The sequence below is a fragment of the Oryctolagus cuniculus genome, chromosome 6, assembly GCF_964237555.1.
Source record: "Oryctolagus cuniculus chromosome 6, mOryCun1.1, whole genome shotgun sequence".
NCBI lineage: Eukaryota > Metazoa > Chordata > Mammalia > Lagomorpha > Leporidae > Oryctolagus > Oryctolagus cuniculus.
This window is the reverse complement of record NC_091437.1, coordinates 71,102,666-71,119,499: the sequence shown is the minus strand read 5'-3', so window position 1 is coordinate 71,119,499 and position 16,834 is coordinate 71,102,666. Positions and strand designations below refer to the sequence as shown.

The 16,834-nt window shown below is 52.3% G+C and overlaps 1 protein-coding gene and 1 long non-coding RNA gene across 52 annotated transcripts in view; one reads left to right on the top strand and one right to left on the bottom strand.

Annotated features, from left to right (window-relative positions):
• LOC138850245 (uncharacterized) overlaps window positions 1–16,834 on the top strand; it is a 514,649-nt gene that overhangs the window by 330,868 nt on the left and 166,947 nt on the right. For 47 of the 50 annotated variants that reach the window (XR_011389934.1, XR_011389944.1, XR_011389950.1 and 44 more), the window contains 2 exons: window positions 1,729–1,908; window positions 3,522–3,685. The exons of 1 other annotated variant lie outside the window; for it this stretch is intronic. This is a non-coding gene — a long non-coding RNA (uncharacterized lncRNA). Of the gene's footprint in view, window positions 1–1,728; window positions 1,909–2,673; window positions 2,800–3,521; window positions 3,686–16,834 lie in introns of all 50 variants that reach the window. 2 more of the 50 variants (XR_011389941.1, XR_011389967.1) reach the window with 2 other exon arrangements.
• On the bottom strand, window positions 7,566–16,664 carry LOC138850230 (ral guanine nucleotide dissociation stimulator-like). 2 transcript variants are annotated; one of them, XM_070076538.1, is made up of 5 exons: window positions 14,467–16,664; window positions 12,484–12,677; window positions 12,080–12,345; window positions 11,145–11,360; window positions 7,566–10,774 (listed from the first exon to the last, which is right to left on the bottom strand). In XM_070076538.1, exons 1-5 carry the CDS (start codon window positions 14,643–14,645, stop codon window positions 10,616–10,618), a joined length of 1,014 nt encoding a protein of 337 aa, XP_069932639.1. In that variant the 5' UTR covers window positions 14,646–16,664; the 3' UTR covers window positions 7,566–10,615. The 2 variants fall into 2 exon arrangements, with proteins under 2 accessions (XP_069932639.1, XP_069932638.1); XM_070076537.1 differs by having other exon boundaries at window positions 12,080–12,677.

Below are 16,834 nucleotides of genomic sequence, written 5' to 3'. Positions count from 1 at the left end.
TTTAAATGATCATATTAGGTCATCCGCATCCACCGCTTCCCTATTCAAGGTTTCTTTGTAGTATGTACATTCAGAAGTCTTTCTTCTAGCTTTTGAGAAAAGACTGTATGTTTGGTGAAGTATTATTACCCTACTATGCACTAGAACACCGGCAGGCTTGTTTTTACAACAAACAAGAGATGAAAGTGCTTTTGAATTCAATGAAAGTAAGGCTTTCTGAGATTTGACTTACGTATGTCTATAGTATCTGTTGCGGTGGAGTGAGTTAACTTTGGAGAAGAACCCAAGGGCGGTGTGACTTTTGTGAGCATGAGACATTCTTCTAGCTTATAATCCATAGATGGTGTCATTCACGTGAAAGTGTGGTAGATCTTTGTGACCAAGTGGTACTGTTAACTCACATACCTCAACTCTTTGAGCAGAGAGGTCCTGCATGGGAAGTCAGTGCACAGTGACCCTGTTGAGAATTTCAGAATTAGCACATCAGCGAACACCTGAGGATCTTGACCTGAGCTGCCTCAGCTGTGGAAGCCTGTGGAATCCACTGACTCCTTCCATATTTAGACAGGGCCACGGGGAAGAGGAAGTTCTTTTGTGCCTTCTGAATAAAGTGTATCCTTTGTGGATGACCACTTCTTTCTCTTGGGGTCTACCCACAGAAGTGCTTCATGGGGAACCCTGTGTGCCACAGTGTTTTGTCTTCCCATGCCTGACATGCTCTCATAGGTGTTTTAGCCACATCAGAATGTCTTCAGGGTTGATTCTGAGCCAGGGTGTTATTTGAGGTCATTGTCATTCTGGGAGGCTGCTATATGCAATACTTCCCATGTTGGAGCATTCAGTCTGGTTTGATTCTTTCTATTATTATTATTGTTATTATTATTGTTATTATATCTGTGCTCTATTTATTAATATCTAGTATCTATTTTTATAGAAAGCTTTTATTTACTAGATAAATTACATAAGTACAGCTTTCAGATTGTAGCTGTTCTTCCCACCTACCTGCCCTCCCACCCCCAAACCACCCCACCCCCTACTCCCTCTCACATCCCATTCTTCATGAAGATTCATTTTTAATTATCTTTATATAGAGACCAACTCTATACTCAGTAAAGATTTTCACAGCTTGCACCCACACTGACATGCAAAGTGGAAAGTAATGTTTGAAGGCTAGATTTACCGTGAATTCTCATAGTACACCACGTTAAGGACAGAGGTCCTACAGGAGGAGCAAGTGCACAGTGACTTCTGTTGTTGATTTAACAATTGACACTCTTATTTATGATGTCAGTGATCAGCCGAGGCTCTTGTGACGAGCTGCTAAGGGTATGGATGCCTCTTGAGTTCACAAACTCTGCCCTTGTTTAGATAAGGCCATCCTTCAAGCGGAATTTCTCTCCAGCATTCAGAGAAAGAAGGTACCTCCTTCTTGGATGGCTCCTTCTTTCCCCTGGGATCTCACTCACGGAGATCTTTCATTTCTACTATCAATTGATAATCTATCTCAGCCAGTTTTCCTTTTTTTTCTTGTTGTAACTTGGCCTTAACTCAAAGAATCTTAGGTTGTTCTTCAAACTTGAGGCAAGAGGATTGGACATAAGACATTGCTTTCAGTATTGTCAGAGTTTTGTATCTTTGTGATTGTGGCAAGTAGCATGCTTACAATTTCCTTTAGATAAATGACCACAGTGGCTGACATACTGATGTGTTTTCTTTTTTCATTGTCAGAAACTCTCACTTCGAAGAGTAACAGTGTGTTGACTGACGTAACTTGGAGTTCCAATGGAAGCGATGTGTCAAATGAAGTGAAGACACACTCTGAATCACATAGGGATAATGGACACGGTTCTAGAATGTAGAGGCTTTGGAACGGGGATATTTTGGGTCTAGAAGATGGGGCCAGTGATGGTAAGTTTCTAATGTTGTCAGAAAGTCAGGTTTTGTTCCATATTGGATTCATTATTGGGTGAAGAATTCATTCTCAAAGTTATTATAGGTTTTGATGTTTTTGTGAGGCTTAGCCTGTGTGCCAAGCCTTTCGAAATGCTTTCTGATGTAATGTTTCTTACAGTAACGACTAAGAGCTAGGACTGGTATTATTGGTAACAACTTGAGTTTGGATGTGTAAACTCTGTTGGGGTTCATTGTTAGATCCCCTTGAGTTCAAAGCCAGTTCTCTGAACTCCTACCGAATGCTACACCCACACTACTGCCTGGCTAACTTGTGGTTATTGGGACAAGACTAGAACAGTGCATGTGTGATGGGAGTGTAACTTTCACCAGTTTTGTTTGCTGTGAGTAGTTTGTGTTGCCTCATGGTTTAGACAGTTGAAAATAGGGTTTCTCAGTCTTGGCACTGTTATCGCTTGGGTCCAGATACCTCTGTCGTGAGGAGGAGGACGTTCCTGTGTGTTGCAGAAAGTTTTAGAGTTTCTCCAACGTCTCCCCAGTACATTACAGTGACAGCATCAGTCCCCGTGGACACTCCCAAAGAGGTCTTCTGAGGTGAGGCATTCCCTGAAGGACACACCCCAGTTGATAGACACAGACAAGAATTGTAGAAATCATGTACTTTTCCAAATCTTAAAAGAGATAGCTTAACTAGACTATTTAGACATCTTAATGCACTCAAAGTAAGCTGGTAACTTTTCTTTTTTTTTTTTTTTTTGACAGGCAGAGTGGACAGTGAGAGAGAGAGACAGAGAGAGAAAGGTCTTCCTTTGCCGTTGGTTCACCCTCCAATGGCCGCCGCTGCAGCCGGCGCACCACGCTGATCCGATGGCAGGAGCCAGGATCCAGGTGCTTTTCCTGGTCTCCCATGGGGTGCACGGCCCAAACACCTGGGTCATCCTCCACTGCACTCCCTGGCCATAGCAGAGAGCTGGCCTGGAAGAGGGGCAACCGGGACAGAATCCAGCGCCCCAAGCGGGACTAGAACCCGGTGTGCCGGCGCCGCAAGGTGGAGGAACTGGTAATTTTCATCCTCACCGTTCCTATTAGCGACTTACGCTTAATATGAACAAGTTAGGTTTGTACAGACAGCCTCTCTAGAAGATGGCCAATATTCTTTTTTCTTTTGCACTTGGCTGAGTTATTTCCTTTGATATCTGCTGGGTCTTCTGAGCTGAAAATATCCTCCTTTTACAAGGACATTTGGGACTGAGGGCATTCCCTGTTTAGTGGTAAGGACAATCACCTTAATGATGTGAAGTGAAAAAGATCATGGTTTGTACGAAAGGAGGTAAATACAACATGCACAGTTAGCTAGTTACTTGCACAGGCAATGGAGACTCGGCAAGGGTATCCAAGAGCTAACAAATGTGGTTAACTTTGATTGGGTGGGGTTAAGAGATGCGAGAAACCAAGTGACTAGAAAAGAGGCCAGGGATAACTTTTTCACTGTCTGAATGTAGTTTTAACCTTTATTCAGGAACAGGGCTATACTAACTACTGAGAATACAAATAGTTGTAAACCATTTAATGATTTGAAATGAAGTAAGTTGCAACTTGTGCCTTTTTAGGTGAATTGCATTTCCCTGACTGGGAGCTCGACAGGGACAGGGAAGGTGCTGGTGAATGTAACGAGCTTGAAGATGGCAAGGGTGCCGTGGGTCCCTCAGACTGTGCTTCTTGTGCAAGTCGGCAGTCTTTGACGAGTGATGACAGGCTCTCTGAGTTTGCTAAGGTAAGAATGGATCGTTTCAGAAACTCCTATTCTTTTATAACATATGTTCATCAAGGCCTTTTGGTGTTTCTCCCACCGTTCCTTCTCAGGGATCATCCTTTTCACTCTCAGAGCTTTCTTTTGAGCTCCACACCTTGGTCCTTAACTCACATGCTGGTGCTGTGCTTCTCAACATGGGGAAATATGGAGCTCTCTCCCCCCTGACTCTCCACTGCCAACTAGGCAATGAACTTTGGTTGTCCCTCCAGGGCCCTAGTACAGATATGTCAGGGTTTGCTTAGTTGAGTATGCAGCATTTACATCATTGTAATTCCATAAGGACTCTTGATCATCAAGACCAGTGCTAATTATCATGATGCTCTTGAACAATGAGTTGTGTTACTTGGATTGTTTTAAAAAAACGTATTGGTGTGAAAGGCAGTGGGGCCCAGAGATTGTCCATCTGCTGGGTTCATTCCCTGAATGCTCGCAGCAGCCAAGGGCTGGGTCAGGCTGAATCCAGGAGCCTGAAACTGCATTTGGGTCTAGCACTCGTGTGCCAGGGCTCCAGGTACTTGAGGCTTCTCTGACCACCTCTCTGGGTGCACATGAGCAAGAAGGTGGAATCTGAATTGGAGCCAGGACTCAAACCCATGCCCTGTGCCCTGGGGTGTATGCATCCCCAAGTGGCATCTTGACCAATGCGTGAAACACCTGCTCCCCATATTGACCCATTCTTAGGTCATTTTGCTGAACATTCATAGAATCCTCATATTTCTTCATTGTCTTACAGTCTCATAAACATTTCTATACTTAACAGACTTTCTCTCAGTTTCATTTTCTTGGTGAATGTTTCCCTACCACCTCCTAGTTGCTCCAATGTGGATTCAAGATGCTTTTCTCTTTGTGGATGTTGTCACCCTGGGGTTTCTGTTCCCCATCATTCTAGGAATGTGTTCACTTCTTTGCTGATGGTGCTCCTTGATCTTGCATTTCATGTTTTCCTCAGAGTTTTTTTTCCATGCTTGATTTTGTAAAAAGTTTTATGTATTTATTTATATTTATTTATTTGACAGGTAGAGTTATCGACAGTGAGAGAGACAGAGACAGAGAGAAAGGTCTTCCTTCTGTTGGTTCACTCCCCAAATGGCCCCCATGGCCTGCGCTGTGCTGATCTGAAGCCAGGAGCCAGGTGCTTCTTCCAGGTCTCCCATGCGGGTGCAGGGCCCAAGCACTTGGGCCATTCTTCACTGCCCTCCCGGGCCACAGCAGAGAGCTGGACTGGAAGAGGGCAACCGGGACTAGAACCCAGCATACACATGGGAAGCCGGCACCGCAGGCAGAGGAATAACCAAGTGAGCTAGGGTGCAGGCCCCTCCATGCTTGATTTTCTGGAGCACATCTTCTGGCAGGTTCTGAGCAATGGCATACAGAAGCGGTTTTGATGCTTGGCATCTCTAACTATGCTTTGATCTTACTGTCCTGTAATGTAGGATTGAAAACATGTATGTACTTTTAGGTTGGAAATGGTTTTTCCCAAGTTCTGAAGGCACTGATGCATTGTCTTTCAGCTCAAGGATTTTGTGAGTCAGGCTGAAGCTTCTCATTTTTGATCTTTGAAGGTTTTGGTGTTGCTAGTGGTTTTCAGCAGTTAATTGGGACGTGCTTTGGTATGTTTTTCTGCTTAGCGTTTGTCAAGTGTTTTGGATCTGTGGGGTTCTAGGTGTCGCCAGGACCACCCCCAGGTTTGCTCATCTGTAGGACACTGGAGATGTGGTGTAGAGGCATCTCAGGGCTATAGGGAAAGGAGAGGAAGCTGTGTCATCAATTCCCCATGCTCGTCTCCCAGTAGATTCACCTAACATGGACAAGCTGTGGAAGTTGTGCTCTTCTTGGAGAGCTCTAGCTATTCAATGGGCAGGTTTTGACTGGGGCTCCTACTCGGTGTTCTCTCTTCCTACCCTGTCCTAGAATCCCAGGCTTCCAGAAGGCAAATGCATATCAGTATAAACTGTACATTTTCGCAGTTTCGGCATACATTGTCCAATGTCTGTTCATTTGTCTAAATAGGAACATGAGATATCTTTCCCATGATCATGGCATATATTTAGAGCACCTGTGGTTTCTGTGGTAGTGTTTTACCATGACCACTAGACCGATCTTTGGTTTTCTTGGCTCAAGTTACTCCTTTAGTACATTATTTGTATTTTAATTGTTTTCAAGATATATTTATTAAAGGCAGAGTGACAGGGAGGCTGGGAGAGTGAGAGAGCGACCTCCAATCTGCAGGTTCCCTCTGCAAATGGCTGCAATGGCTGGGAGTGAGCCGATCGAAAGCCTACAAGTGTGCAGGGGCCAAACCATTTGTGCCAAACCCTACTGCTTTCCCAGGCCATAGCAGAGTACTGGATCAGAAGAGGAGCAGCCAGGACTCGAACAGGCGGCCCCATGGGATGCCGGCACTGTAGGCATCACCTTTCCCTGCTATGCCACAGTGGCAGCCCCTGTGCTTTCATGTTTGAAAGAATTCTGACTCATTGGTTGGAAGGCAGAGACACAGAGATGTTCCAGCTGCTGGTTCGGTCCCCAAATACTTGAGTCAAGTACAGTGTCTCCAACGCAGCATGTGTCTCCAACCTGCGGGGCAGGGACCCAGGTGTTTGAAATATCACTTCCTGTCTCCCAGGCTGTATGTCTCTCCCTGGCCATTAGCAGGGAGCTGGGTAGGAAGCAGAGCAGCTGGGACTCAAACAGGCACCCATGTGGGATGCCTTTGCTGCAGGTGGATACTTCACCTGAATACATACAAATCTCTGTGTATATATATGTATACATCGATGAAATTTTTGTCAGTGTTGGCTTCCCAAGATTGTGCACTTTTATTATGTGCATTTCCCACTGAATCTCACAGGGAATTCTCTCTAGTGACTAGGGCTGAGTTGTGTTCTTGGGACATTTTGCTGGTCACTGGTGACACACATCATTTGGAAAACACTGTATAGAGGGGACCACCATCTGAGCCTAAAGGGCCCTAAGCAGCAAACTCCCAAAGCTCGTGGGAGCAAGTGTAGAAGCAGTGAGAGCGTTGTTCTCGCCAGATACCGATGGATGTATGAATTGCGCTTCAGAACAGACCCTGAGGGACTCTCTCCACGAGACAGCATGGGGCTCCATGTAGGAGCCTCAGAACTGAAAGAGCACTCACGGTGTGGCATCCTTGCATGGGGAGACACACCCCTCTCGAATCTGCATGAATGTCTTTGTCTGTGGATCTAGAGAATGGTCTCTAATTAGCAGGGCAGGGAAGGGATAAAGAGGAAGAAGGACACTCATGGTCTACCATGTATACTACTTTAATGAAAGGCCTAACCAACTGGTACTAATCATGGTGAACTATATACATAGGAAAATCTAGGAGGAATCCGTGAAATTGGTGATGATGTGACCACCCATCTGAGAGAGGGAGGCCAGTCTCCCAGGCACTGGGTTGTTGCTTGGTCGGCAGGGAACGGAGCGAGTGTCACGGTGCAGTCCCCGAGCCCACAGATGAACTCTGCAGCCCCCACTCTCTGCCTGCATGGGGGACTCAGTCATGCTGATGTTCTCCAAGGCCTGATGTTCTTGGCCTTGAGGATGAGGTGGACATTCTAGCAGAGGGGCTGGAGTAGGCAGGACAGGTTGTAGCTGCAGGACACAGAAGCAGCCATGAGTGCACTCTTGCTCATCTCAGGCTCCCTCCAGGGCCCGCCCTGCAGCCGCAGTCCTGGAGCCCCGCACTGCCCATGGGTAAGGCCCTCTGCTGACCAAGGAGCCATGGGTAGCCCTCTCCTCAGTGCACAACAGGAGAACCTTCCCCGTCTGCCACCCTGCACATCCCGCAATCCCTGCCCAGCACTTACCTCTTAGTGTCACTGAGCCTCTCCATGGATTGGAACCACAGTGCAAACTCTGCGTCGCGCAGCAAAGTATATTGACTGGCTGCCACCTGGAGCCGCTGCATTTCTTGGAGAACTTTTATCTCCTGGGGCAAGAGGGGCAGAGAGGATGCTGACAGGCCTGCACTGGGACTGCTGGAGGGGCACACTGTGGCAGGGGCAGGGGGCTGGCCTCTGGGTCTTTTAGCTAGAGAAGCCTTCCCTGGCCATCCCTTCCAGGCTCCAAGCTGTCTTCTGAGTAGCATACACACAGCCCCTCGCCCAGGAAGGAAGTTCTCCTGGATTCCAGTCCCTTAGCCACAGCCTCCCTAGGGATGCTCTCCTCCTTCTGTGTGTATCCATCCCAGTGGAGAGAGCAGACAGACACGCATGGGCTGGAGCCTGGGCTTTCTGCCCAGGGCATCTCTGACCCCTCCATCCCCTCTGTGCCTGGAAGATAGGGCAGAGCTGCTCACCTTTGTCATTTTCAGCATGTTGTTTTTTCCCTGGAAGGCAGAGTCCATCAGAACAGCCCCTGGCCTGTGACTAGCCCCTGGCCCTCCCCTCTGGGTAAGAGGAAGGAAAAGAAGGTGTCCCTGGGACAGGCTGTTAGCTCTGCAGAAGGGGACATGGTGGCTGAGGCTCAGGGAACTGCTGTCCCCACCATGTCTGATGGCAGGCAGGGAAAGTGAGGCCTGGGAATGGATGGGTGCACTGAGGCATGTGGGTGCTGCCTGACCTCACAGGGGCCCAATTTCTCTCCTTCCCTTGGGTGCCACCCAACTCAGAGGCTGAGCAGGCTCAGCCAAGACCTTGTGCAGCTTTGCAGTCAGGGACTCTGGCTATGCAGCTTCAACCGTTGGGGGACAGGGATGGGCACCTGGTTGCAGGCTCCCGCACTCAGAGGGGATATGCAGGTGAGCCCTCCTCCCTGGGACAGCTTGTGAGGCCTCCGGAGACATGGGCAGCAAGGAGCTGGGGGCTGAGAGCTCAGCCCAGGACCCTCCCCCCAAGCCTCAGGGTCCTGGAGCCTGCCCCACCCATGGCAAGTTCACTCACATCTACGAAGTCCTTCATGGCGATGTCCAGCCTATCCAGATACATGATGAAAGTGCCAAGGAAGGGGACGGCTCCCTGTGCCATGAGGTGGTGGTGGTGGTGAGCAGCTGTTCTCAGGTGCCACCAAGGCCCGGCCCCTGAGATGCACTCCACCCCAGCTGCTGGAGCCCTGGCCACATTCCCCATTGGGAAGCTCCCCGCCCCTAAAGTGCCTTTCCCAATTCTCCCTGCATCCAGCCAACTGCCTCTAGAATCGGACAACCCTGGGAGCCCTGATGGCATGATAACAAGTCAGCTTGTGGGGTGCCAGCCCCAGCTCAGGCCCAAGTCTGCTGGGAGCCCTTCAGCTCAGGCCCTCAGCTCTGGTCTCTCAACTGGGGTCTCTCAGCTACTGTGGTGATGGGCGTGGGCAAACAAGGGAGGCAGAAGGCCCTGCTCCCTTGACATGGGCCCCCAATGGGAGACAGGAGCCCCTGCCCCCCCCTCCCCAGGCACACTTGCCTTCTTCTGCAGCCGCTGCCACATCTGTGTTCTCTGGGGGTTCTGCTCCCGGGCGGGCAACCTGCAGATCGCCATCTGCCAGGGTCAGGGTCACGTTCAGGGAGATAGTCCTTTCCTGACCGGCCCACATTTGTGCAAACCACCTTGAGCCCTGCATGTCTGGCTCACTTCCATTGGTATAATGCCCACCCTGCACTCCCCTCCTCCCACAACGTGCTCTGTATGGATTCATGCAGCTCCCACCGGGAAGGTGGCTTTGGGGGATTGACCACGCCTCCCTGTGCCTGCTCCTCAGCTGGAGAGGGTGCTGGCCTCCCCTCCCACCTCAGGTCCCCCTTGCCCTAAGTATCCTTTGACTGACCTGTGCCTCAGCGTGTCCCTGAGAGGAAGCCAGGCCCAGCACCCCATACCCTGCCTCCCTGGATGCACATGAGGCTCCCTGTGCAGACTGAGAGACAGGCTCATGCTGCTTGCTTCTCTCCTCGAGAAGACAGAAGTTCTGCTCCCAGGGCAGCCAGTAAGACCCAATGCTTGGCATCCCACTCGACTGCTCAGCCCCTGGCATTCCCAAGCTGTGCAATGTGTGGGGCAGGCTTGGCAGCCCTCCCCATGGAAGGCTGCAACAGAGAACCCTGTAGCAGGCCTGGTTTCCAAAGGACCTCTAGGGCCCCAGCACAGATGGAAGGAAGCCCTTGCTGCCGCATCCACCTCACAGCCTGGGGGAAGCAGGAACAGCATGGGAGCCAGAGACCTGTGGGTGCTCACAGCCCCCTCTGAGAGCCAAGCTGCTCTTGCTGCAGCCCATTCCCATTGCCCTCTGAGCCCGACTGCATCCCACGACCTGTGAACACAGCCCTCTCTTGGCCTGTTGTCCTAGCAGGCACACCCCAGGTTTTCTTTTCAAGCACACTTTCAGTGACACCAAAAGCTCCCCTCTGCCCTGATGCCCTTACAGCCACACCCCTTCCCCTCCTGCCAAGCCCTCACCCCTGTCCCTGAGCCCCCACTTTACCTTCATGGGCACATCTCTGTTGACTTTTTTGTCCTGTGTGCAAAGACGCTGAAATTTCCTGGCACTTTTTCTGTTGTGAGGGGAAAACCAGGAGATATTTGGATGGAATGGTGAGGTGGTGGATCAAACCCCTTTGGTTTAAGAACAAAGATCAGAGGATCCACCCTGCCTGGTAGTATCTTCTGTTTTGATTGAGTGTGTGTATGTGTGTGTGTGTGTGTGTGTGTGAGTGTTTACAGAGTTGGAGTGCCCAGGCAGGTCCAGTGCTGCGTGGTGCACAGGCGCAAGTATGTAGTTTGGAAGCCACATGTGCCTGACTAATGGAAATGTCATCCTGAGGCAGAAACCCAGTCCTCATGTCCCAGGGCCGCTGAAAGATGGTGCTCCCCACCCCTGCCCCCGGCAGTCCACGCCTCTCCCTGTGTCCCAGGATACCAGCCTCTGTGAGTCTTGGAGGATTAGTGCTTAGGCCCGAGGGTAGTCCCGGGTCCACCAGGTGCTTTGAGGGATGCACACCCACCTGGAGACTTCTCCCCACGTTGTTTTCAGCTGGCGTACCGGGTGGCTCTGCAGAGCGCAGAGGATGGTGTGGACCGAGCAGTAGTTCCGGAGAGCCAGGCACTCCTAGGGCAGGGAGCGGATGAATGGCAGGTAGGTGGCTTGGAGCCCCACCTGAGCCAGGCTCAGCCAGCTGTGCTGACATCCCCCTCATGCATCAGAGAGTTGGCCAGGGAGCCAGAGCAGGTCAGTGATGGGACCCCCTTGAGCCACGCTCACATGGGCTAGATTGGTTTCAACCCATGTCAGGGGCCTAGGCGGGAAGTGAGCATGTAGTTCTGGGACAAGTGAGTGAGATCAGGCCACCTCGTGGATCCCAAGAGCCCAGGGATTGGGCAGGATCTGTGACCACAGACTGTACACCTGAGAGCTGAGGAAGCAAAGTGGCACATCCCTGCCGTGCAGAGAGGGAGCCCCTGGGACAGCCTCAGCTTACCTTGGCCACCTTGATCCAGTGTTCCACCACGCGGGCCCTGTCCGCTGCCTTCATGCTGGGGTCCCCCAAGCACGTGGTAGTAACACAATGGGCCACGTGGTGGTAGTGGATGATGACAGCGAGAACAGTAGGGGGCAGCTGCGCATTGACCTCCTTGTTCTGCTGGATCCGGATGGAGCTGTGGCACTGATAGGGGACCACATTCTGGAAGAGCTCCTGGGGGCAAGAGGGTATCCCATGGGCCAGCCAGCCTAGCTTGAATGCAGTGAAGCCCAGCCACCCCGGCAAGTGACAGTGCTCGAAGCTGCAGCTCAGGTAGTTTGGCATGCAGCTCCCCAACATGGGAGCAGCTGGGCTATGTGTTCTGCCACTGAGGTCGCCTCGCTCCTGCCAGCCCAGATCCCAACCCTCCCAAGCCTTGAGGAAAGAGACAGAGGTGTGTGCTCCCAGGCATCCCGCCCAGTATCTCATCCTTCTGCTCTCACGGCATCTACCCTGGAGTCCTTGTCCCTGTGCCAGTGCTGCTCCCTGTGGCAACTCCAACAAGGTGCTTGCTGTTTGATATGGATATGTGTGCTAGGACCCAGGACAGCTGTGGCATCGCAGGCAGATGGGAAGGCAGTGGGTGGACCTGGATGCCCTCCACCTAGGCCCGTCCAGTACCCTGTGGGTCAGATCCAGCCCTACTTTCTGCCAGGCCCATGTCAGTTGATCTGGAGAGTCACTGTGCAGCTGGTGTGGTTTGGGTGCCCTCTCTGCCAGCCATGGGAGAAAGGCAGCCTTGGGAGTGAAGACATTGGTCCAGTCACATAGGTGGTGGGACCTGAAGCCTGAACTGCAGCCAGGCCACTGGATTCTGGTCGGGACAGCTGTGGGGAGGCTGGTGCCAAAGGGGTGTTCGGGCCTGGCCCTGCTGAGACAAGCCCGCTGCTCACCACGTCCATCAGTGTGAACTGTTCCGCCAGCAGCTTGGCGGGGAATGTGGTGATGCTAGCCATCTTGCGAGGCTGGTTGTTTGCAGGTCCCGGACATGCGCAGGAGACTTTGGTAGTTGTCTTTGGTGCTGATTCTGTGCATGGTGGCAGCCTCAGTTTTGAAATGGATCCCGGCTCCAGAAGAGGTTCTAGCTCTGTGAGCAGTGGGGGATCTGGCTCTAAAGCCAGTGTTTGGCATGACTGCAGCCTGGCAAATAGAGCAGGAGCTGGGAGAAGAGAAAGGGTCAGCAACATCAAGCACTTTCCAATGGCCTCTCCAAAGCCAGGCGCGATCCCATTGCCTCTAAAGGGGCTCCAGCCCCAAAGCCCACCGAGAGAATCTCGCGGAGTGCAGTGCATCTTACCGACTGCTTCTGCCTGTGTGGGATTTGGGTAGGCCATCCTGACACGCAGAAAGCACGCATGGGTCTGCAGGTCTCCTCTGGGCAAGCGGACCTGCTTGGATCCGACCTTCATCTTTAGAAGCAGGAGATCCGTGCGATCGCAGAATTCGGCCTTGTACTTGGCTTTGCAGCTTTGAAAACAGAGAGCCATGTTCCTGGGGAAGGAGAGTGGGCAGCAGAGTCAGACTTGACCTTACCCTGCTTGCTGCCCTTCCAGGACTCCCTGTGTGGGGTGGGGCACGGAGCCTGCCGGTGAACTCTAGCTTCTTAAAGACAATGCCATGCTTTGCTGTTTTCCAAGGCGATTTCTTGACTGTGAATCCCAAGAGTTACAGAGAGAGAGGGAGAGACACACACTGGGGCAGAGGTCTTGCATCCACTGCTTGACTCCCCGGATGGGCAGTGGACAGCACTGGGCCAGGCTCATGCGGGGAGTGAGGAGCTCCATCCAGGTCTCCCACATAGGTGGCAGAGGTCCAAATGCCTGGACCATGTTCCCCTGGTTTTCCCAGACCCCCGAGCAGGGTGCTGAATCTGGACTGCAACAACAGGGACACCAACCAACACCCACAAGGGATTCTGGCATTGCCGGCAGTAGCTTTCCTTTGGATGGCTTCCTTCTCATGTTCCTTTCAGTGCCTTCCCATTCATTCCCATGGTTTTCTCAGGTGGAGGCCCCTAGGCTCTGGCTCTGAGCAGACTTGGGAGTAGGTTGCTCCTGGGATGGTGGGTTGGGTTGGGTGGTCAGGGAGGGTAGGCAAAGCTGGAAGCAACTGCCCTGGGCATGGCTATGTGGGTGTTGTCTGTGAGCCCCAACATGCCCGCTCCTCCGCAGAACGTGTCTGCTCCTATCCATAGCACTGCTCTTCAGCACTTCCTTTGCATGTGGTGGGGCCAGAAGTTGGAGTTGCACCTACTGTCTGCCTCTGCCTTGCCTCAGCCCTCATTTTCCTGCCACTCTTTCGAGTGACAGAAGGCCGCATCTGCACCCCAATCTCGCCGCATCTTAGGGGGACATGGGGTTCTCCTTGTGGTCAGAGTAGGGGACGTTGCAGCGACTCCCAGAGGAGGTCGGCAAGCCTCAGCTCTGCCGCTGCAGGACAGGACTTGTATAGGATCTCGGCTGTGAGGGTCTGATTCCCCACAACTGTGAGGCCCTTGAATGCTTTGTTCACTGGATTTGTGGCAAGTGTCTGGAAAACTGCACAAGGGAAGGGCTTCCCATATATGTGTAGAGTGAATGATTCCTTGCAGACCTGCCAGGTCGATGAGGGGTCTGGGCAACTGCTACCAACCCTGAGGGCAGCTGTTCTGTGCATATATCGAGGACAGGAGCAGCTGGAACAAGTAGGAAATGTGGCCGGTACGAAGGCATAGCAGCTTCCAATGCCCCTGCCCACATGTGATGCTGGCAAGCCATATCAGGGTTGGCCAGTTCAAGTCTTGGCTGTTGTCCTTGGTGTCCAGCTCCCTGCTAATGAGCCTGGGGAAGTGCCGGATGATGGCCTAAGTAGTTGGACCCCTGGCACCCCTGAGGGGGCCAGATATAGCTTCAGGCTCCTCAGCCCGGCTTCCCAGAGCCCTGCTTTTTGCAGCCATTTGGGGAGTGACCCAGCAGATAGAAGGACGCATTCTCTCTTTCTCTCAGTCTAACTCTGCCTGTGAAAGAAAACATTTCTGATTCTTGAAAAAGGGGAAAGCAGGATCGCCATCTGGGAGGTTTTCCAACCATAGAGGCACATGGCCGGTTCCCACCTGAGTAGAAACATTGGTTCGTGAGGGTGCAGAGAAAGGAAATCAAGAAGTGTGACTCAATGTGCCAGTAGCCCTGTCCACAGAGAAAGGCACCCGTTCCATGCCCGCCATGTCTTAAGTCGCTTAGGTCATCTAAAACATGTAAGATTCATCTCTGCATCACCGCAGTGCTGAGAGGCAGCTACCCACCTGTCGAATATCTGGTCTAAGTAATACGGAATGGTGGAGAAGTCGCTGTATGTACACAGGAAGGTGTTGAAGTAGCAGATCCTTTTTCCCAGGGGGCCCGGGACCAGGGCATCCAGCAGCATCTCTTTAGTGTCTGGCTGTAGGGTCCGCATGGCACAGACCTCTGCCAAGTAGAGCATGGACCCATTTCCATACTAGGGAGGACCAGAAAGGACGTGAGTCAGTGGCAGTTCCAGGGAGCACAGGGGAGCAGACACCCGGGTTGGGAGAAAACCCCAGTTGGGGCCAAGAGGCTGAACAGGGACTGAGGGATGAGAAAGTCCTGCGAGGGGGCCAGCAGTGAAAGATGATTCCGTGCCCCTTGGGGGAGCTAGAAATGAGGGCAACTGTGTGATTTGCTTTGCCACCAGACTGCAGAATGGAAACAAGTGGGCGGAGTAGGATATGAAGCCCCAGGGGAGGCTAGATCCTGAAAAGAGCCATAGTCAGAGGTGTCTGCCTGTGGCGTAATGACCACAGGCGTTCTGCCAAGTGACCTGACTTGAGGCATTACAACGACACATGTGTAGAGCCAGTCCCCAGCCAGCCTGGTCCTTGGAGTTTGTCCTCAGCAGGGCATCACTGCCTTTTAAGAGCCGAATTGTGGCCCCCATCCCCAACACACACATGGGGTTGTTCTGACACCAGAGCACTTGAGTGTGACTGCTGCAGTTGGGCCAGTAGTCCGCAAGGAGGTGATTGACCTTACCCCCAGAAATGGCGTGGGCCCCATCCCATTACCTTGCTGTGCTCATTGGCAGATGCGACGGCGGCACAGAGAAGCCCAGGGGAGCATAGGAAATGAAACTGGGGATGGAGATGGCAATGAGCCCTCCTGAGAAATCACCTTGGCCATGCCCTGACATGCAGCCACCAGAAATGGGAACAGCGACTCCTGTTGGGAGAGCTGCCCAACCTGGGCTCCTGTGCTTTGAGCAGCCTAGCTGACTGTGCTCCGTGAGAGACAGTGAGTCTGTGTCCTACAGCACCGCTGCCGTGGCAATGCAGCTGAATCCCAGTGCTTCCCAGCAGCCATGCAAGTGTGGCCACAGGGGCAATGTCGTCCCATGGAATAGAACAGGTGGGGGCCAGGCTCCAGTCCTGTGTGGTATCTTCAGCCTTTTGGTTGAACCCTCTGCCCTTTTGTGTGGGAAAACCTTCCTGGTAGGATCACTGAGTCCAAAACCTTGGAGAAGACCTGGAAGGCAGTGGAGCTGACTAAGGACTGCACAGGATTCTTGGACTAGGTGGGCAAACCTTCAGCACCATGGCCACACACGATGCTTGTGTGAACAGGGAGTTTCCCAACACCCAGTTGCCAAGGGGCTGAGATTTCTTTGAGAGTGGGATGGGGGTCAGTCACTGAGTGGGAGATCACGAGGCCAAAAGCCAGGGGCGTTCCTCCCTTCAGGATGTGGTTCTAGGCACACCGTGGTCATCTCGTGCCCCAACACGTGGGTACTCCTGGGCCCCTCGCTCCCTCCACACCGGCATTAGCCACGTTGTTGGCCTGACTCACGTGTCCATTGACGATGCCTGTGGCTTCCTCATGTGTTCTGTCTGTGGACTCGAGTGTGGAGCTCTGCAAAGAGAGTGTGTGGCAGCCCAGACCGGAGGCATCAGTGTCGTGCTTGGCTGTCCCCACAGAGAATAATTCCCCCCATGAGGCATTCTGTTACCCAGGTCGGGAAAGTAAGGGCCTCTGTACCCTTGTGCAGCCAGAGAGGTCTCCAGAAGACAAGAGGAGGTCCCCCAACACCCACTTGCCCAACCAGCTGTCCACAAAATAGGGTATGAACACGCAAGACACAGGAGGCTCCAACACATGAATCGTGTTGCTGGGCAGCAAGAGCCCCTCTTCTTCTGCCACTGTCATGGTGAAGGGAGGGGCAAAGAAGACCCAGATGGGGTCACAGGTGATCCCCTGCCAGGACGGGCCTGTTCCGCTACCTGGGGCTGCCTCCTGGGCTGTTCTGTTCCCTGGGGTGGTCTTGCAGTAAGAGGCCACAGACACCCAGTGTGAGAGCGGAGCCAATGTCTCAAGCGCCGGAAAAGGCCAGAGCCTGGCAACGATTGGCAGCAACGAGAGAACATGGTCTTCTCCTGAACGTCTCCCATCAAGTGAGCCGCTAAGGACTGTTGCTATCAGAGTGTAAGTTCTATCACCAAGGAAGTGAGGTCACATCTTCAAAGTTCCATTCTGTGCAGCCTTTCCCTTAAGAAGATATGCCAAGGCCCCTCTGGGCTGCTGCCACAATATCATCCCCTTAACTGTACACAAGGAGACAAACACAGTGCCATTCCTCAGCTCCCTCAAGAGACTTGAATG